The sequence below is a fragment of the Anabrus simplex genome, chromosome 1, assembly GCF_040414725.1.
Source record: "Anabrus simplex isolate iqAnaSimp1 chromosome 1, ASM4041472v1, whole genome shotgun sequence".
Taxonomy (NCBI): domain Eukaryota; kingdom Metazoa; phylum Arthropoda; class Insecta; order Orthoptera; family Tettigoniidae; genus Anabrus; species Anabrus simplex.
Genome location: NC_090265.1, coordinates 1,013,628,822 through 1,013,651,309, shown reverse-complemented (window position 1 = coordinate 1,013,651,309; position 22,488 = coordinate 1,013,628,822). Strand labels below are relative to the sequence as shown.

Here is a 22,488-nt window from a genome sequence, read left to right as displayed (position 1 = left end):
GAATGGTTCATCGGAAGGAGGGTAGCAGCCTTTCGGTAGTTGCAAGGGCGGCAGTCTAGATGATTGACTGATACGGCCTTGTAATAATACTCAACATGGCTTAGCTGTGTTGATACTGCTACACGGCTGAAAGCAACGGGAAACTACAGCCGTAATTAACTCCCGAGGACATGCAGCTCTCTCTGTATGAACGATGTACTGATGATGGCTTCTGGAGGTAAACTAGTCCCCCATTCGGATCTCCGGGTGGGGACTACACGAGAGGGGGCGATCATCAGGAAGATGTATACTGACATTCTGCGAGTCGGAGCGTGGAATGTTAGAAGTTTGAATCGTTGTGCTAGGTTAGAGAATCTGAAAAGGGAGATGGATAGGCTAAAGTTAGATGTAGTTGGTATAAGTGAAGTACGTTGGCAGGAAGAACAGGATTTTTGGTCAGGCGACTATCGAATTATCAACACAAAATCAAACAGGGGAAATGCAGGAGTTGGTTTAATAATGAATAAGAAAATAGGGCAGCGGGTAAGCTACTACGACCAGCATAGTGAAAGAATTATTGTCGTCAAGATAGACACCAAACCAATGCCCACCACAATAGTGCAGGTCTATATGCCTACTAGTTCAGCGGATGATGAAGAAATTGAAAGAATATATGAAGAGATAGAAGATTTAATACAATATGTAAAAGGTGACGAGAACCTAATTGTGATGGGAGACTGGAATGCAATGGTAGGCCAAGGAAGAGAAGGTAGTACAGTAGGAGAATTTGGATTGGGACAAAGGAACAAAAGAGGAAGTCGGCTGTTTGAATTCTGCACGGATCATAATTTAGTCCTTGCCAATACTTGGTTCAAACACCACAAACGACGGCTGTATACGTGGACGAGACCTGGAGACACAGGAAGGTATCAAATAGACTTCATTATGATTAGGCAGAGGTTCAGAAACCAGGTGTTGGATTGCAAAACTTTCCCAGGAGCAGACGTGGACTCTGACCACAACTTGTTGGTCATGAAATGCCATCTGAAGTTCAAGAAATTGAAGAAAGGAAAGAATGCAAAAAGATGGGATCTAGACAAGTTGAAAGAAAAGAGTATGAGGGATTGTTTCAAGGAACATGTTGCACAAGGACTAAATGAAAAGGCTGAAGGAAACACTATAGAGGAAGAGTGGAGAGTCATGAAAAATGCAGTAGGGCTGCTGAAGAAATGTTAAGAAGGAAGAAAAGATCAACTAAGAATCAGTGGATAACTCAGGAGATACTAGACCTGATTGATGAACAACGAAAATACAAGAATGCTAGAAATGAAGAGGGCAGAAAAGAATACAGGCGATTAAAGAATCAAGTGGATAGAAAGTGCAAGATAGCTAAGGAATAATGGCTGAAGGAGAAGTGCAAGGATGTCGAAGGCTGTATGGTCCTGGGAAAGGTAGATGCTGCATACAGGAAAATCAAGGAAACCTTTAGAGAAAGGAAATCTAGGTGTATGAATATTAAGAGCTCAGATGGAAAGCCACTTCTAGGGAAATAAGACAAAGCAGAAAGATGGCAGGAGCATATCCAACAGTTGTATCAAGGTAAAGATGTAGATAATTTGGTTCTGGAACAAGAAGAGGCTGTTGATGCTGATGAAATGGGAGACCCAATTTTGAGGTCAGAGTTTGACAGAGCTGTGAAAGACCTAAATAAGAACAAGGCACCTGGAATTGATGACATTCCCTCTGAATTACTGACTGCCTTAGGAGAAACCAGCATGGCAAGGTTATTCCATTTAGTGTGCAAGATGTATGAGACAGGAGAAGTCCCATCCGATTTTCGGCAGAATGTTGTTATACCTATTCCCAAGAAAGCCAGTGCTGACAGGTGTGAAAACTACCGCACCATTAGTTTAGTATCTCATGCCTGCAAAATTTTAACACGTATTATTTACAGAAGAATGGAAAAACAAGTTGAAGCTGAGTTGGGAGAAGATCAATTTGGCTTCAGAAGAAATGTAGGAACACGTGAAGCAATCCTAACTTTACGTCTGATCTTAGAGGATCGAATCAAGAAGGACAAACCCACGTACATGGCATTCGTAGATCTAGAAAAGGCATTCGATAATGTTGATTGTACCAAGCTATTTATGATTCTGAAGATGATACCGAGAACGAAGAATTATCTACAATCTGTATAAAAATCAGTCTGCAGTGATAAGAATCGAGGGCTTTGAAAAAGAAGCAGCAATCCAGAAAGGAGTGAGGCAAGGCTGCAGTTTGTCCCCTCTCCTTTTCAATGTTTACACAGAACAGGCAGTAAAGGAAATCAAAGAGAAATTTGGAAAGGGAATCACAGTCCAAGGAGAGGAAATCAAAACCTTGAGATTTGCCGATGATATTGTTATTTTATCTGAGACTGCAGAAGATCTCGAGAAGTTGCTGAATGGTATGGATGAAGTCTTGGGTAAGGAGTACAAGATGAAAATAAATAAGTCCAAAACGAAAGTAATGAAGTGCAGTAGATCGGAGGCAGGTGATGTAGGAAATATTAGATTAGGAAACGAAGTTTTAAAGGAAGTAGATGAATATTGTTACTTGGGTAGTAAAATAACTAATGATGGCAGAAGTAAGGATGACATAAAATGCAGACTAGCATAAGCAAGGAAGAGCTTTCTTAAGAAAAGAAATTTGCTCACTTCAAACATTGATATCGGAATTAGAAAGATGTTTTTGAAGACTTTCGTGTGGAACGTGGCATTGTATGGAAATGAAACATGGACGATAACTAGCTCAGAAAGAAAGAGAATAGAAGCTTTTGAAATGTGGTGTTACAGAAGAATGCTGTAGGTGAGATGGATAGATCGAATTACGAATGAAGAGATACTGAATCAAATTGGTGAGAGGAGATCAATTTGGCTAAATTTGTCGAGAAGAAGGGATAGAATGATAGGACACATCTTAAGACACCCAGGACTTGTTCAGTTGGTTTTTGAAGGAAGTGTAGGTGGTAAGAACGGTAGGGGTAGACCAAGGTATGAATATGACAAGCAGATTAGAGCAGATGTAGGATGCAATAGTTACGTAGAAATGAAAAGGTTAGTGTTGTATGTCCGGCGCTCCCTTCTCGCTCCGCCAGCCAGCTGCACGCGCGCCTGTGTATCATTCTGCTAGCTTCGACGCGCAGCCCTCAGTGCGCGTGCCTGACCATCGTGTGTACTATAAATAGGCGCTCCCTGTCTGCCCACTTGCCCCGGTGTCCAGCTCCAGAATACACCCTACGTCGAGCACGGAGGCTACTCCTCTTGAAAATGTGCTTCGACCAGGTGGACTGAATTTCTGGCAGTACGAGGTCTCACCTCTGGTCACCGCTCCCTTACCTGTTTTCCGTTGCCTATGTTCCGTAATTCTTTTACAAGCCATTTTCATTCCCTAAGTTATGCAAGCTCCCTTAGTTTCGCTAGGTGGAATTTCTTCAATCAATTGAACTTGCTTTTTAGGAATTCAGGCACTTCAACAAACAAGGACTCTCATAAACATTTATGTTAGTGTGCCAGATAGTTCTCGACTATCAAAGTGTCAATTCACAAAGACTATCTTTTCAAGATAGAAGTGTATATAAAGACTGCAAACCTGTACATATTGTATAAAGACAGACTTTTCGCAAGATTCAAGATTCCTTTTTGCTTCAAAATAAATTTCAGTTATTTGTGTAAATATCATAAAGTGAAGCAAATAAAAGTTGTGTTCTGTAAACTTCAACCTTGGTTACAACACAACTCTATGGCGACGAGGTAAAAAAGTGACACTCCAATTCATCGGCCCCAGTCGCCAACTCTATGGCGACGAGGTAAAAACGCGACACTACAATTCATCGGCCCCAGTCGCCAACTCTATGGCGACGAGGTAAAAAGCTACAAACTACAATTCTTCGGTCCCAGTTGCCAACTCTATAGCGACGAGGTACACACGAAACCAACACTACAATTCAACGGGCCCAGTTGTCAACTCTACGGCGACGTGCTAAACAACAACGACACTCCAATCAGTTCTGACACACAGCTTACCTTACTCTTTCTTGCACGCATCTCGCAATGGCTACTGCGGAACAACTCGCTACGGTCTTCCAAGCCTTACAGCAGCAACAACAACAGTTTATGCAACAACAACAGGCAGCATTACTTCAGGCTATTCAAGCTATTTCTGTCTCTACACAGCCATCAGCTATTCCTCCGTTCTCTGCTTTTGATCCGGCTAAGGAAGAATGGTCAGTTTATTTCGCCCGCTTGCAACAGCATTTCATCTGCCATTCTATCACAGATGATCAACGCCGCCGCGCACTATTTCTTAGTTCGGTTGGCAATGCTACGTGTGAATTACTACGTAAATTAAGTCCAGAAGAACACTTATCTGAGGTACCCTTCACGCAGCTCTTAGCCCGTCTCACGGAACACTATGCCAAAGCTCCTCACATAGTGGCTGCTCGCTATAAATTTTTTCAGAGCAGAAAGCAACCCCATCAGACACATACTGAATGGATAACTGAATTGCGTGGTCTAGCTAAACCCTGCCAGTTCATCTGCTCCAAGGACGGTTGTGGTTCATCCTACACTGATTCTCTCATTCGGGACATGATAATTTTACATACTCCTGAAGACAAAATACGTTTTGACGCTGTCAAGCAGAGTAACCCTTCTTTAGAAGACGTCCAGCGTATTGCTACGGTTTATGAGCTTACTACCAAGACTGCCGCAGCCATAGCTTCTCCACACGAAGTTGCACAAGTCTCGCCTCAGGCCCGCAAGTCCTCTGCTACAGTGAACCGTACGAATAAGGCGCTCTCCACCAAGCATTCTCGCCAGGTTCCCTCTCGTAATGCTACACGGAAGCCCAATTCTAAAAGCACCTCGAAAATCCTGCCTTCCTGCCGAGGTTGTTTCAAGCATCATGAACGTCGTGACTGTCGTTTTTTCAAAGCTACTTGTCAACGATGTAATAAACTTGGACACATTCAGACTGTCTGTCAAAGTTCGCTCCGCCCTGCTAAGACTACTGCAGCGCGCCGGAAACATATACCGCCCCGCCAAGACATGGAAGTTGATCAGATCAATCTTATTCTTCCCACAAAGGATTCTCACAAAATCATCATTCCTCTCTCATTCTCTGATCGATCTGTCGATTTTCAATTAGACACTGGATCACCTGTCTCTATTATTAACCTGACTACCTACCACGAATTAGGTTCACCTTCATGCTCTCCAGCTGACATCCAGCTCGTGACATTTAACAAGAAGAAAATTGACATCAAAGGTCAAATTAAGCTTCAGGCTAGTTATAAAGGAATTCAGAAGGCCATTCCTCTTCTCGTAGTTAACAACTACACTGCATCAAACATTATGGGCATGGATCTATTCAACTTATTTGGTTTCCAGATACATGACAACATTAACGTCGTATCTACATTGCATCCTACTTCTGATGTTACCGCTCTCCTAGCGCAGTTTCCTGAAGTCTTCGACTCGCAGCTCGGAACAGCAAAAGACTATACAGCTCACATACAGCTGAAATCCGGAGCTAAGCCTCGCTTCCTCAAAGCACGTCCAGTACCCCTAGCACTTCAAGACCAGGTCACGAAAGAATTAGAACGATGGATACAAACTGGAATTGTCGTACCAGTTACTTCTAGTCAATGGGCTACTCCACTCGTGGTAATCAAGAAACCTGATGGTAATGTTCGACTTTGTGGCGATTTTCGATCTACAGTCAACGCACAACTCGAAACCGATATCTTTCCTATTCCACGTCCAGAAGACTTATTCCGTCGTCTCTCTGGTGGACAATTCTTCTCTCGAGTTGATCTTAAAGAAGCATATCTCCAGCTACTTTTAGACGAAGAATCTAAGAAATTTCTCACACTCAACACTCCTCTCGGACTGCTCCAGCTCCAGCGGCTCCCATTCGGTGTTTCATCCTCAGCGGCTATTTTTCAGCGCTATTTGGCTCAACTCACCGCCTCCATTCCCGGTTGTGCTAACTACCTGGATGATATTATTGTTACTGGAAAAGATCATCAGGAACATCTAGCCAATCTCCGCCTTCTTCTCCAGAAATTGAAAGACAATGGCCTACGAGCGAATCTCGCTAAATGTACCTTCTTTCAGCCTCAAGTTCACTACCTCGGACATATACTTGATAAGAATGGAATTCGTCCTAGTATACAGAATGTCTCCGCGACAGTAAACATGCCAGCACCTCAGAACCTCAAGCAGCTTCAGTCCTTCATAGGCAAAGCGAACTATTATAATAAGTTCATTCCACACTTCGCTACAGTAGCAGCTCCATTAAACGCTCTACGTAAAAAAGGTGTTAAGTTTCAGTGGACTCCGCAATGCCAACAGGCCTGGAAAACAATCAACAACGCCTTAATTCAAGCTATACAACTCACTCATTTTCAGCCTGACAAGATCATCACGCTAGCTACTGACGCTTCAGACTATGGTGTCGGTGCCGTTCTCTCCCAGAAGGATCGTCATGGACAAGAACGCCCCATCGCCTTCGCTTCGAAAACACTTAATGACCATCAACGTCGATACTCACAGATAGAGAAAGAAGCTTTAGCCATCATCTTTGGTATTCGCCGTTTCAATGAATATCTTTATGGCAACCATTTCCTGATCATTACCGATCATAAGCCTCTCGTACACTTATTCCATCCTGGTAATAAGATTCCAGAGAATTCCCTCAGAAAGCTTCAAAGATGGTCCATGTTCCTTTCTGATTATTCCTATCAGATTGTATATCGAGCCACATCCCAGCATTGTAATGCTGATGCCCTCTCCCGCTTACCCGTTGGTCCTGATACTGCCTTCGATTCTCAAGAATCTGAATGTCTTCAGTTGGACATAGAACTTGAAGATACTGTATCCAGTTTTCCTATTGATGCTACCTGCATAGCTAAAGCTACGGATAAGGACAGTACACTTGCTACTGTACGTACTTACATCCGCAACGGTTGGCCTCTTCAGAGCACACTTCCTGCCCACCTGGCACCTTATCATCGTATGCAGCATCGTCTCACGACTCGTGCCGGAGTTGTACTACTAGAAGCAGGCACCATCTTCCGAGTGGTTATCCCACTTAGCCTACAGGAAAAAGTTCTCGAATTATTACACCAAAGCCATTGGGGTATCTCCAGAACAAAGCAACTCGCTCGTCAACACTGCTACTGGCCCGGTATTGATGCCGCCATCGAAAAGCTAATACGTCATTGTGAGCAATGTCAAACGAATCAGAACGCCCCGTCTTCTGATCTTGCTTCATGGCCTCCTGCTACTACTCCATGGGAACGAGTTCACATCGATTTCGCAGGTCCTTTCCTCAATTCCATGTGGTTGATAGTCATCGATTCACTGTCAAACTTTCCATATGTAGTGGATATGCATTCGACTACTACAACCGAAGCTACCATTCGTGCTCTCCAGAAAATCTTTACTACAGAAGGTTTACCGCAAGTACTCATTTCGGACAACGGACCTCAATTTACAGCTACTGCTTTTCAGAACTTTTGTACACATAATGGCATTCGTCATATCCTAGCACCACCTTTTCACCCTCAATCTAATGGTGAAGCTGAACGCTTCGTACAAACATTTAAAAGAGGTATGAAGAAAGCTGTCTCTTCAGGCTTAACTAAAGACCAAGCCTTGCTCCAACTCTTAAACAACTACAGAACTCTACCCGGCGCTGATAATATCACTCTTGCACAGAAGCTCCATGGACGACCTCACAGAACTTTACTTTCTCTGTTACAGCCTCTTCCGGCCCAGCATAAGACCTCACCAACGAAGTTCTCCCTCAACGACAAGGTCTACACCAGGACATTCAAATCCAACCCACTCTGGATACCTGGAGTCATCTGCAGATCTTTGGGTCATCGTCTCTACGAGATACAGACTACGGAGAAACGTATCTGCCGCCATCAAGATCAGATACGTCTGCGCTACCGCCCCTGTCCAGCTATTGATGCTATTGCTAAACCTGATAAATCTATTGCAGAACGAGCTTTAGATCATTTAATAACAATGGGTTCCTTTCAGGACGAGACAGCGCCACTCCGCCCAGTTCCAGCTCCGGACAATACAACAGAGATATCAACAGCTCCGCCCCAGCATCGCAGTCGCCGCCAGCGCCGCCGCCGTTTCACGCCGTACCGGCGCATTTAGGAGGGGAGGGTGTTGTATGTCCGGCGCTCCCTTCTCGCTCCGCCAGCCAGCTGCACGCGCGCCTGTGTATCATTCTGCTAGCTTCGACGCGCAGCCCTCAGTGCGCGTGCCTGACCATCGTGTGTACTATAAATAGGCGCTCCCTGTCTGCCCACTTGCCCCGGTGTCCAGCTCCAGAATACACCCTACGTCGAGCACGGAGGCTACTCCTCTTGAAAATGTGCTTCGACCAGGTGGACTGAATTTCTGGCAGTACGAGGTCTCACCTCTGGTCACCGCTCCCTTACCTGTTTTCCGTTGCCTATGTTCCGTAATTCTTTTACAAGCCATTTTCATTCCCTAAGTTATGCAAGCTCCCTTAGTTTCGCTAGGTGGAATTTCTTCAATCAATTGAACTTGCTTTTTAGGAATTCAGGCACTTCAACAAACAAGGACTCTCATAAACATTTATGTTAGTGTGCCAGATAGTTCTCGACTATCAAAGTGTCAATTCACAAAGACTATCTTTTCAAGATAGAAGTGTATATAAAGACTGCAAACCTGTACATATTGTATAAAGACAGACTTTTCGCAAGATTCAAGATTCCTTTTTGCTTCAAAATAAATTTCAGTTATTTGTGTAAATATCATAAAGTGAAGCAAATAAAAGTTGTGTTCTGTAAACTTCAACCTTGGTTACAACAGTTAGCACAGGATAGGGTGGCATGGAGAGCTTCATCAAACCAGTCTATTGACTGATGACTTAAACAAGAACAACATTTACAATCCCATTTATGTGATTACCCCAATGAAGATCTTTCCTTATATTAACACCTAGGTACCTAAGGCTTCTCAAAATGTTGGTACACCACCCAGGAAACGCAAATATAGGTGATGGAATGAAACCTGCGACAAGGCCATAAACTATAGAATTAAAGCCTGGCAGAAATGGAATTCTCATAAAACTGAACTAACCTGGCAGGAATTCACCAAAATACAGAAACAAAGATCAAAAATCATCAGGTCTGAGAAACGCAGATATGATCACTACAGACTGGCAGAAATTGAACAAGATTTTACAAAAAACAATATACGTAACTTCTACAAAACTTTCCAAAAGAATTATCAAATTATCAGGGACCTGGTCTTTGCTTCAAACGCCCGGATGGAACATTAGAAACTAATAATCAAGAAAATTGCAACCTTCTAGCAGTGTATTTCAATGATCTTTTAAACTGTGATTCCCCTAAAGAACAACTCGCCTTTGAAACACCTTCATCTAATCAAGATTCAGAACCCCCAACATTGGAAGAAGTCAAAGAAATAATCCATGGTCTCAAAAATAGCAAAGCCCCAGGGGAAGATGGCATAATTGCTGAAATGCTGAAGATAGGAGGTGAGAGCATAGCCCAGAAAATCCATTTTTTATTCTTGAAAACATCTGGATCACTGAAGAAATCCTTGAAGACTCAAAATGTGCACTAATCCATCCACTACACAAGAAAGGGGATAAAACCAACATCAATAATTATAGAGGAATTAGCTTGATACCAGTTGCTTACAAAACTTTTTTCAAAGTCCTACTCACTAGACTTGAGAAACAAACAGACCATCTAACTGGTGAATACGAGGCAGGTTTCTGAAAAGGAAGATCTTGTACAGAACAAATCCTTAATCTTAAAACTATCCTACAAATATGCAAAACCAGACAAACTGTCATTACTTATGTAGATTTCAAAAAAGCATATGACCGTCAAACACTTTTCAATACTCCAGAAGAACTTCAAGTGGATAAAAACAAGGGCATTAATCAGGCAAACATTAACTGGCACTACTTCAAAAGTTAAATTCCCAGGCGAAATATCTGAGCCTTTTACTATTAACACCGGGGTCCGTCAGGGAGACGGATTATCTCCGTTACTGTTCAGTCTCATACTTGAGAAAGTAATCAGGACCTGGGAAAAGGAAATTAAAGGAATAACCCTCGGCAGACTACTTAAAAATAGTATTCACTTGCACTGTCTGGCCTTCGCGGATGACATAGCAATCCTTTCCAATAACAGGCAAGAAGCAATATATTCCATTGAAAAATGACATGAAATTGTCATCAAAATGGGAACTTCAAATCTTGTATGAGAAAACTCGATACATGGAAGGAGCTTCACGATATTTAGATGGACAACCTATGATAACTAAATTCGGCAAAATCTTTCAGGTGAATCAATTCAGATATTTAGATGAAATTATTCAGCCTTCCGGTTTAAACCGCAAAGCAAATAAAGAAAGAATTTCCAAGTTACAGAAAGCTTACAAGATCACTTGGAACAGGTACAACAAAAAATCAATATGTCGGAAAGCAAAACTTAGACACTATAATACAGCAATCAAACCTGAAGCGCTATATGCTTCAGAAACCTTAATCACTGGTGGTGGGTCTCGAACCTAAGACATAGAGAAACAGGAAAGGAAAATTTTAAGAAACATTTTTGGCCCAGATTGTATAGAGGGAATATGAAGGAAAAAATCATCCCAGGAAATATATTGTCATTCTGAAAAAATATCTCACACTTTTCAGAAAAGAGACTGAAATTTTATGGACACATTATCAAATTGAGCAGTAACAGACTAACTAAAAGAATTCTCAACCTGGCCATTTCATCTAAAATGAAGAACAGGTGGCTTCGTGAAACTGAAACAGATCTCCAGGAAATCAACATCTCGGAAGACATTATACAGAACAGATGTAAATTCAGAACCAAAATCGATAATCACCAGTTTGAAGACAAACCCACGTAATATGGACAGAAGAACGAAGGAAGAGGCTCAGCGAGAGGATGAAGAGATTTTGGGAGGAGAAGGAGGACAACACATCAGCTAAGCTGGTTCAATCGAGACCCTAAGTAGGGCATATCAATTTTAAAATAATAAATATGTATTTTAAATTTTTAGCCAACCTAGGACTACTTAGTCAGGTTTATGGAGATTTTTCTTCTTTTTGTCAGCCCAACACTGTTTCATCCTTTCTGAACGTAATTTTTTTTTTTCTGCTTCTGGAATCACTCTTCCTATTCTCTACTTGTTGATTTTTGCCTGTAGTCTAGTGTGTTTATCTTTCAATATGATGAGTGTATTTTTTTTTTTTTTTTGTATTTTAAATATTGTAATATGCAACTCTCTCATGTCTTCTTTAAGTTCTGTGATCCATCTAATATTATTCTTACTCTTCCATAATTTTTCTACTGATGATGATGATAATAATAATAATAATAATAATAATAATAATAATAATAATAATAATAATAATAATAATAATAATAATAATAATAACAATAATAATAATAATAATAATAATAATAATAATAATAATAATAATAATAATAATAATAATAATAATGTATGCATGTCTACCTCGTAGTCCCGTTTCTTGGTATGGAGTAGAGGATGAGGCAAGATGAAAGATGCATATTTATATGGCATGTTTTATGGCCAGATGCCCTTCCTAATGCCAACATCAGTAGAGGAGCTAATGAATATGAAATGAATAATGGTGAATTAAATTGGATAAGGAGGTGGAAGGAATCGGCTGCAGCCTATGAAAGGGAACTGTCCCAGCATTTACCTGGAAGTGAAAATGGGAAACCACAGAAAACCATTTTGAGGACAGCCGACAGTGGAGTTCGAACTTGCACATCTCCCGAATGCAGAGCTCGGCTTCTCAGCGCGGCCACTCCACTCAATGATATTTATGAAAATGTAAACAGTTTTTTTATGTCACAAATTATCTGATCTTCTCGTTCAATAAAAGAATTAATATTATGTGAAGAATGAATACTTACCTCCACATCCATATTTGAGAGCGCGCTATAGCCATCACTTGGTCGCACGAGGCGTATGGTGAACTTTGACTTGAACCCTGGCTCATCGAAACAGGGGAAAGCCTGGCGAGCATATGTGGGCTGGAATTTAGATGTTGCAATGTACCTGTTATAGAAAAGGAAATTGCCATTATCAACAAAGTTCTGGGTAAGATAACATTTTACTTTATTTGTTGCTGAAGGCTTGAGTCAAAAATTTTGCATATGTGATATTTTCTTAAATGCATGCTCTATTTATGCATGCTTACCTGTTAAGCCATAGTTATCCATCTGTTTCCAACACATAAATTTAATTCTTGCTAGCTCCTTACCTGAGCATTTTATTTTCCAAGTATCTTATAGCAAAGTCTGTCCTTCAACAGACTGTATGTAGGCAGTGTAGTAAACAGAAAATGACCACAAACCTCCCTTTTTTTATGACATACAAAAGAATGAGTCATAATAAACATTGTAATGTACAATCATTTTCTTATGAAAGGAGCTGAAATATTACAGCACATAATAATATTATATGTGTGGGAGACACAAACAGAACCTCCCAAAAGATTATTGCTCAAAACATTTCAGTGTACCTTAGGCTGAAGCATACAGTTTCTATAACTACAACTAGCCATACTCTCCAACATGAGGTTCTTTCCAACAAGCAGTTCACTGCCCACACATCAACGCTTTCATGTATCACTCTATCCCATGCTGCATTAAGTACCACTAATGGGATTCATACAGACATGGACTGGGTTGGAATGTTTTCTTTTATCATTACCTGGGACTGAGAAGTACCTTCTTTCTCTACATAGATGTATCATTAATGAATTGGGACTGAGCAGTATCTTCTTTCTCTATGGAATTAGAGAAATACTATATATAAATAGATATTAATTAATTAATTAATTAATTTAATTAATTAATTTTTCACTTTTCTTTTTACAAAATTTGAAACTCCTCTTCATCTTCATGGGATGATGGTAAAAAGTCACTGGTACTTTCCATAATATATCTTCGATCTATATACATAAATAAGGGGTTTGTCTGTACCGGTTGAGTCTATCGTAAGAAGGAAATGAAATTTTTAATTGTCTGTCTGTCTGTCTGTCTGTCTGTCTGTCTGTCTGTCTGTCTGTCTGTCTGTCTGTCTGTCTGTCTGTCTGTCTGTCTGTCTGTCTGTCTGTCTGTCTGTCTGTCTGTCTGTCTGTCTGTCTGTCTGCATATCACGAGAAAACAGCTGAACAGAATTTAATGAAAATTGATATGTAAAGTTGGGGAATATGGCATCACAATCGAGGCTATAAATACCATAATTTTATTTATACAGGGTGAAATGGTAGTTTTGGGTAAGGCCTAAAATTTAATTTTCAAATACTTATGTCGGCGGTAGAGGTGGGATCCCTCGCTAAGTCCGAGGGAAAAACCGAACCTGGAGGGTAAACAGATGATGATGATGATGATGATGATGATGAAATACTTATGTCATCGATATCCTAATGATAAATACCATTCATGCATAACAAAAGTTATACAAACTACAATTATCTATAATTTGTGTGTTATACAGTTTTATCATACCAGCTATGATACAGAAATATTCATAAATTTAGACTTTTGTTGCTTAATCCATATCAATGCCAAGCTACAAGAAAATAGCAGAACAGAATTTGATAAAAATTGGTATGTAAAGTCGGGGAATAAGGCACTACAGCCTAGGTTATAAATCAGTTTATTTACGCTGGGTGAAATGGCAGTTTAGGGGATGGCCTAACATTTAATTCTGTAATATCTATGTTATTAGTAGCCATACCAATAACACTGCATAACAAAAGTTAATAGAAAATGTAATTTCTGAACATTTAAGGGTAATACAGTTTTACCATACCGGCCATTATAACAGAGATATTCAGGAATTTAGACTTTTGTTCTTAGTCCATGTCACTGCCAAGCATCGGTAACTTGGAAATATTGGTCATCATGTTTGCTGGCGATGGTGGTGGTTTTTGTTGTGAAAAACCAAGTGGTCATCAGTCCATATCAACAAAGGAATTGTGAAGATAACTATCAAAATGAGAAAAAATTGTGAAGAACATTGCTTGAAGAATAAGACAAGAGGGAAACATGGAAGGAGGAAGGAGGACTTGATGCCCTAATATCACAGAGTCAGAAGAAAACTAAATGTGAAGGCCTACAATATCAAAACCCCATAAAACTGACCATCAGTAACATTACGTTGATCATTGTTTGTTGTGACGTGCTTTGTCTCATCTACTGTCACTCATTTCCGATAGATGGCATTAGTATTCTGTGCCACGTGAGCTATTTGAGTAGAATAGCCTGCCTTAATATTGGTGAGAAGAAGCTAGGGAGTTAGAAAACTTTTTTTTTTTTTTTAATCATGCCATTCCTCTGGTTCATACATGCTCTATAACTACTGGTACCTGACACATTGGTTCATCATAGTATTCTAGCTATTCGATCGTTGCTATGAGGCGCTGATAGAAATGGGGAGTGTGCACACTTAATGAAAAATGGCACAGCATTGTTTACTGCTGTCTGTAGCTGGATTATTTCAACTCTGGAACTTTGCATTGTTAGAACACCACCGTAGTACTGTTTGTGAAAAGTAAGAAACTGTGCTGTTTATCATTTGATCAAACATTTAATTTGATAGCACTGCTTTTAACCATGACATTCCATTTGATTAATATTGAATTCTGACGAGAATACTGATGTAATTGTACTGACCTATGTAGAGTTCACTTTAATATTTGTCTGTATTTGTTTCAGCATCATGGGAATAAAGTCAGGTAAGATCTTAGCTATAAGTTGTTCAAAAACTTTCAGCAGGAATGGGTGCTTCAGAAGGGGCCTAATGCATAAAACTTGATATATCTCTTACGGTTGGTTTTACATGGAAATAGCTTATGGCAATATTTATTTAGAATTTTTGTTCTATAGTTTTTTCTGATACTGTGAAAAATAAGGGAAATATCAGTGGCAATCATTTGAAAGGTTAAGTTCAAGAGCCAGTAACTAACTCTAGACTGTAAAGAGAGTTGCTATGGAGATCATTCTGACATTTTAAAAGCTTTGTACATCTGTCAGTATTTTCTTATATTAATCTGATACCTGGCTTTCTTTTATACCAGTTGGAAGAGATCAAATCAAGATCAGCAATAATACAAAAAAATTTAAATTGCAAAGGGCCACAGAGAACAAGGAAGTAAGTATGTCATGACAAGCTGCTGACTGGGAGAGAGAGGCATGTCCACTTACGTGCCTGAGAATCTGGGGAACAATATGAGAGGTAGACAAAAATGTAATCATCCACATGATAAGTGATTGCCCTGCCAAAGATAGGTACTACAGCTAGTCTATACTAAGATATAAAGAGAGAAATGAGTTTGTGTATATGCAATGGGTAATCTCAGAAACTACTGGACCGGTTTTGAAATTTCCTTCACCAATTGAAGGATAATATAATTTTGGGTAACATAGGCTATGTATAATCCGCGAATATCTAAGGGTTCCTGTGAGATCCATGATTTGGGTCCTTTGGCATGGTAGCATAGGCCAATACAGGCAAATATCGAATTTGTCATACAAGGAGGGACAAAGCTCATTTTAAGCCTCGCGATGCAAAGAACAAAACCTGGCCACATTTTAAGGCCCTAAAACCAACCATTTGAGATACTGGCACCACATTCCCCAGCTGTAGGAATCAGATGAAGAAATGACCGGCTGTAACTATGGTAATATCAGTTCCAGGTTTCTAGGCCTGGTGTTCGAAGTAGGCACATGCATGAGTGTAGGCAATGCCAAAGAGAGATTCTGTTTAAACATTTTAAACTCATAGCTAGTGTTAGCAAGGTACTTATTGTTCTGAATCCACATTTCCATACTCTTATTAGTATAATGATTTTGAATAGCACCAAAGTGTTGTTTCGCTTACAAGAGATTCTGTTTAAATATTTTAAAAACTCATAGACAGAGCTAATCTGCCAAGATAGTCTTATGGTTATTGAATCCACATTTCTACACTCTTACCACGATAATGATTGTGAATAGCACCAAAGTATTGCTTTCACTATTTACAAGGCTGAGAAATAGAAAAAATATCCTCAACAAAACCAGGTCGTAGCCAAGGCCATGGCCCTCTTAATGTAATATCAAATAGCATGCTATATCAAACAATATCACAGTCAAAGAAACTTCAGTCAAATTTATACATTTCCTCCATAGACGAAATTAAATTATCTATATATATAAAGTAGCTTGTCCTGGCTGACTGACTGACTGACTGACTGACTGACTGACTGACTGACTGACTGACTGACTGACTGACTGACTGACTGACTGACTGACTGACTGACTGACTGACTGACTGACTGATTCATCATCGCCAAGGCAAAACTACTGGACATAAGGAAATGAAATTTTGGGGACACATTCATATTAAGATGTAGGTGCTCGCTAAGAGAGGATTTTTGGATATTCTGTAGCTAAGGGGGTGAAAAGGGGGGTGAAATTTTAAAATGAATGTATCTATATCTCAAAACTTTAAAAGTTTACAAATGTGAAAATTGGTATTTAGAATCTCCTTTAAAAATAAGGAAACACGTATTTTTTTGTTTTCAGAAAATCCCAAAAGGACGGGTGAAAAAGGGCGAAAAAGGGTTGAATGCCTTTCATGAGGATACTTATATCTCAGAAACTGAAGATATTACAGACCTGAGAATTGGTACTTTTGATCTATTTTAAGAATAAAGAAACACGTATTTTTTTGTTTTCAGAAAATCCAATTAGTGGGAGGGTGAAAAGGCGGTGAATTTTTAAAATGTGTGTATCTATATCTCAAAACTTTGAAGGTTTACAGATGTAAAAATTGGTATTTAGAATCTTCATTAAAATTAAAGAAACACGTATTTTTTTGTTTTTGGAAAATCCAATAAATGGCGGTTAAACAGGAGTCACATATTGGCGTGAATTTTTTGAAAGACTATATCTACAGAATATCTGAGAAACGTAGAATGTTACAGACGTAAAAACTGGTATTTGGAATCTCCTGTAAATGTAAAGAAACACAGGTGATTTGTTTTTGGAAACTCCTCTTAAGGGGAACAAAAAAGGGGGTGAAATTTTAAAATGAGAATTTCTACAGTATATCTCAAAAAACTTAACATGTTACAGAAGTGAAAAATGGTACTTTTAAAACGTGTAATTTTAGTTTTCGGAAATACCATTGGGTGGAGGGGTAAAAGTCACTGAAAATGGTGTTGAATTCTTTTAATTAGGCTACTGTTATCTCAAAAATGAAGATGTTACAGACGTGAAATTTGATATTTGGAATCTGCTTTAAAAGTAAAGAAACAGGTATTCTCGGAAAATCCAATGAATGGGGGGAGGAGGTGAAAGAATTGAAAAATTAATTGACTTAATTGTATGAGAATACTTATATCTAATAAAAACTAAAGTTGTTAGGGCCTACAGACGTGAAAATTGGTATTTGGATCTGCCTTAAAAACAAAAAGCCCGTTTTTTTGGAGGGGGGTAATCATCTTGGGGGGCGGGAGTGAAAAGGAATTGAATTCCTTTCATGAGGACACATAAATCAAAAACTGAAGAAGTTACAGTGTGATAATTGGTATATAGAAGATCCTTTACTATTAAAGAAACAAGTATTTTTTTGCCGGAAAATTCACTTAGGGGGGGGGGGGGTGAAAGTGAATTATTTTAATCTCAAAACTTAAGGTAATAGACGTGAACACCGGTGTTTAGAATCTCCTTTAAACATAAAGGATCACGCGGCAGCGCGCCGGCCCCTCACAGCTGGCTTCCGTGGTTCAAATCCCGGTCTCTCCAAGTGACATTCGTGCTGGACAAAACGGAGGCGGGACAGGTATTTCTCCGGATACTCCGGTTTTCCCTGTCATCATTCATTCCAGCAACACTGTCCAAAATAATTTCATTTCAGTTGTCATTCATTAATCATTGCCACAGAGGAGTGCGACAGGTTTTGGCTGCCGGCACAATTCCTATTATCGCCGCTAGATGGGGCTTTATTCATTCCATTCCTGACCCGGTCGAATGACTGGAAACAGGCTGTAGATTTTCGATTTACTTATTCTGATCATAAACCGATCATTTTTAATCTTTCGTGGATTCGTTTTCAAGAGCCATCTTTTCCTTCGGAGAACGTTCTTAGATTACGGTAGATTCCCCTGGCAGATAAATAACAATTTAAACGCATTTGAAATAAACGACAGGAATGAGATTGAACGTTCAATTTGTCACCTCTATAATAAGTTCAATAATGCACGGAAGTATATCATTCGTATGGCCAGAAATCCCGCACACTTGCCTACGCGCGACAATGGTGCTGGTCACATTCTCAACAATGACAGTGGCAGCAGATGTAATTTACAGCCAAGTAGCGCTCTTGCATCTTGCTGTGGGGTCCAGAACAGCTATAATAATAATAATAATAATAATAATAATAATAATAATAATAATAATAATAATAATAATAATAATAATAATAATGTCCTGAACCGTCGTCAAATGTGCGGACCGCGCTGGAAACGGGTCCTGGACGGGTAATGACTAAGAATGCAGTCCGGCCGCGGGTTCAGTATCGCCAAGGCACCCAAGACGACACCACGCTGGATCTCCTGAAGGATTTGATCGATATTAAAAATGCTTATAGGAAAAGATGGCAAAGATTTAGGGACCCAACTGACCGGGTGGAATACCTGGACCTAGCCCGGGAAGTACTAAATCGATTGCTGGAAGGAAAGATTGAAAAATGGGAGGAAACTTGCCATAATCTATTAGAAAACGAGTCAGATTGCGAATTTTGACGGATTCTCTCAGAAAACGAGTCAGATGGCGAATTTCGGTGCTTATATATAAAACAATAAGCATTCAGTTCTAAATTTCAGTATAATACCGTAGCGAAGCACGGGTATCCTGCTAGTATATATATATAGCTCGTTCCATGTTAAGAAAACAGTATTGCTCTTATGACAACAGGGTTGCCATATCGAACGTCTCTGCTCAACACCATCAATGGAAAATGGCAGCACATACATTTGTGAAATTCAGTACTTAAGTTCCAGACAAAAAGCAGAAGAAACTAAGCTATAAATTCATTTTGTGAACTAAAGGGGATGGGGTGTTTACAGGGACTATTTTTAGTTTGTACGGAATCAGATGTAAACTACAGCACATAAAAAACCTTCAGTATTGAAGTGTAGGGCAAAAAAAATTGGAGGAGAAAATATTTTTTTATGGGCTCCAGATGTGAGGGATGCATTTAATTGCATTTAATATTTTTTTCGGGGCAATAAAGGCTAGAAAACGGACGCAATAAATAAATACTGTAGATGACTCTACAAAAGATCACATTATTAACGTTAAAGAAAGAAATCACACACATAGGCTTATCGCATAACTCTCACTCAACACAAGATTTAAAGCCTAAAAACACACAAGCAACAAATAAATACTATAGACGACTTCACTACAGAAGTGAGCTGCCGGCGGTTCACAGAATGAGGGACTACACGAGGCTTGTACCAGAGCAACACAGAAGGAAAATGAAGGAAGGCAATGAAGCGATGTCTGTTCCTGCCATTGTGCTTCCTCCCTACAAATGTATTTATGAAAAAGAAAATGTTATGTAGTTATTTTAATAGCTCGCAGACAAAAATGCCTCATCCTTTTTATTTATCTTTCATAATACATTACAAAGTACAGTATAATATCCCTTAATCATGAGGAATTATGGGTGTCTCAGAGGGGGTGTGTTCACTCCTTGTAGGTCCATAAGAGCAATACTGTTTTCTTAATGTGGAATGAGCTATAGGAGCTTTATTGTGTGTTGTTGCAGTTTATAGAGGAAGCCATCAGTTGTCTCATTTATGCAATATGATCAGACATGCTTCTACTTGCAGATTTCTCGTTTACAGCAATGCGATCAGATGTGTTTCTGTGTTCGATCACAGCTTCATACTGCTCATTTAACTAACTTTCATTTGTGAGACACATCAATGTGTGAACAGGAGTTTTATTCTGAGTCGTCACAGTCCATTGCCTCAGCCTGTTCAGATCTTCTCTCTGTTTGGTTATTCCTACTTTAATTATTTCCATATGGCCTTGTGACATATCATTTTGAACTCTGTACAATATACTTTGACAAGATATGTGCTATTTTATAAGGTGAGAGACTTCAGAAAATTTGGAGCCTTTGCAATCGTAATCTTAGGATGTAAAAAAGGCAGGTGAAGAATGAGTGCGTCATTAATAATGAAAACTGCCCAATATGATTACGACTGGCACTAGGCAAAGGGCTGTGCCATCATAATGAAAACTACCCAACTCAACTGTGACTGGCAGTAGGCAAGGGGGCCTGCCATTACAATGAAAATTTCCTAACCTGATTTTTGCATGAGAAATGATGTTTGACAACCTCCCTGTCATGTTTCTGGGGTAACGCTAAGAGCTATGTAATTTAATAAAATCTTACTTACAACGTGTACACTACTACAATTCAAATTTCATATTCAATGTAAAATTCCATAGCGAAGCACAGGTACATCAACTAGTAATCTAATAAAATGCATTGCATGGAAGAAACAAGCAAACACCACGGCGCAGTGATTTTTTTTTTTTTTTTTTTTTTTTTTCCCATAGAAATGTACAACTTGTAGCATACTTTAAACAGCAGACTACTTCCATCCATCAGGAATTGATGCCAAGAATTCATATTAGAAAGACTGACTGTAGACAGAGGAAAATACATGTATACACTTTTGACTCTGTTAGAAAATGTGATTGTTATCCTTGTGATTTTAAGGTTAATTTTTTCAAGGAACTGAAGATGTCTCTTATACAAGATGAAACATGTATTCTTCAACACTTGTTGAGGGGTCATCTTGACAGATCTTCAGTCTTGATGTGGGGTGAGCAATAAGATGATAGTTGGATAAACATGAGAAAAGGGAGGAGATAAGAAGATAAATGCAGGAGGTAAGAGAGTAGAAACTTGGAACAAAGACAAGGGGGAAAAGGAGCCCAACGGGTCAATATGAGTAAAAGAAAGAAAGAAAGAAAGAAAGAAAGAAAGAAAGTCATATTAGGTAGATTTGATCTATCATTATGTTTATCCTAGTATGGTATATGTTTATATCCAAGTTCCTTGCTTTCTGTGTAAGACTTTGTTTGTCATTTGTTTCTTTCTCATAGTCAAGTCTTTTAAAATGCTTTTTATATCATACATTTAATTATGCATTATTTTTATGTTGAAGCCTGCCCTCCTGATGAAGCTGGGAAGTAGAAATTAGCTCTTTGGGAGCTACCAAAGTCTGTCTTTAAATTTTATGAGCAAGGAAAAGGAATACATTCAAAATATCCTGCACCTGTTGTAAGAGGCAACAAAAGGAGGTAGCCTCCTAAGCAGGGTGCAAAATAGTTGAGGCGATTTTATATCAAAGGTTCCTCCTCACTAAAATTGCTCAGGGGAGATTCTTTCATTATAAAATAATGAGGAAAATGTAGATCATATAGGCCTATTATTGAGATCAATGTTTTTTACTGTGGATATTTTCATAAAAACATCAGCAATAACCTGCACATAACAGAAATAATAAACCTTCAGCAATAAAGCAATGCAGCAGTAGAAACTCTGCACCTGCAGCCTATTGTTCATGTTTCACTCTAGCAAGTCAATCTGAAACCGGGGCAAAAATATAACTTACTTGAAGCCCTCCTCCCTTATCATTGTTCTAAGTAACTCCAGCTTACACCACTCCTGTACTTCTAGGTGAGGATGTGTTTCCGATAGGTAACCAAGAGGACAGTATTCACTTAAGGAGTGCAAAAACCGATACATTTCTGGGGAGGGGGTAATTTACTTACAGGGGAATTACTTACCCCCTTTCCCGCTGGGTACTGCCTGAAATAAACACTAGCAGTTAAGCGGTATGATCCTTCTCCCTCCCACCACTTCTTTCTGATTTCGCACCCTGCTCCCAAGTGTTTTCATTTTGGATGTGGGTGGAAGAATACGTCCACAGCATCCCCTGCCTGTTGTAAGAGGTAACTGGAAGATATAATAATTTCGTGTGGCTATTTCTAGCCGAGTGCAGCCCTTGTAAGGCAGACCCTCCGATGAGGGTGGGCGGCATCTGCCATGTGAAGGTAACTGCGTGTTATTGTGGTGGAGGATAGTGTTATGTGTGGTGTGTGAGTTGCAGGGATGTTGGGGACAGCACAAACACCCAGCCCCCGGACCAATGGAATTAACCAATGAAGGTTAAAATCCCCGACCCGGCCGGGAATCGAACCCGGGACCCTCTGAAGCGAAGGCCAGTATGCTGACCATTCAGCCAACGAGTCGGACACTGGAAGATTAATCCCAGGTACTCCCAGCTAGGGGACAGATGGAT

The 22,488-nt window shown here is 39.6% G+C and overlaps 1 protein-coding gene across 2 annotated transcripts in view; it reads right to left on the bottom strand.

Annotated features, from left to right (window-relative positions):
• The window catches only part of LOC136857899 (aminopeptidase A), a 209,103-nt gene that overhangs the window by 88,793 nt on the left and 97,822 nt on the right, over positions 1–22,488 (bottom strand). For both annotated transcript variants that reach the window (XM_067136948.2, XM_067136949.2), the window contains one exon: positions 12,014–12,158. In XM_067136948.2, the coding sequence (XP_066993049.2) occupies positions 12,014–12,158 (145 nt within the window). The remainder of the gene's footprint in view (positions 1–12,013; positions 12,159–22,488) is intronic.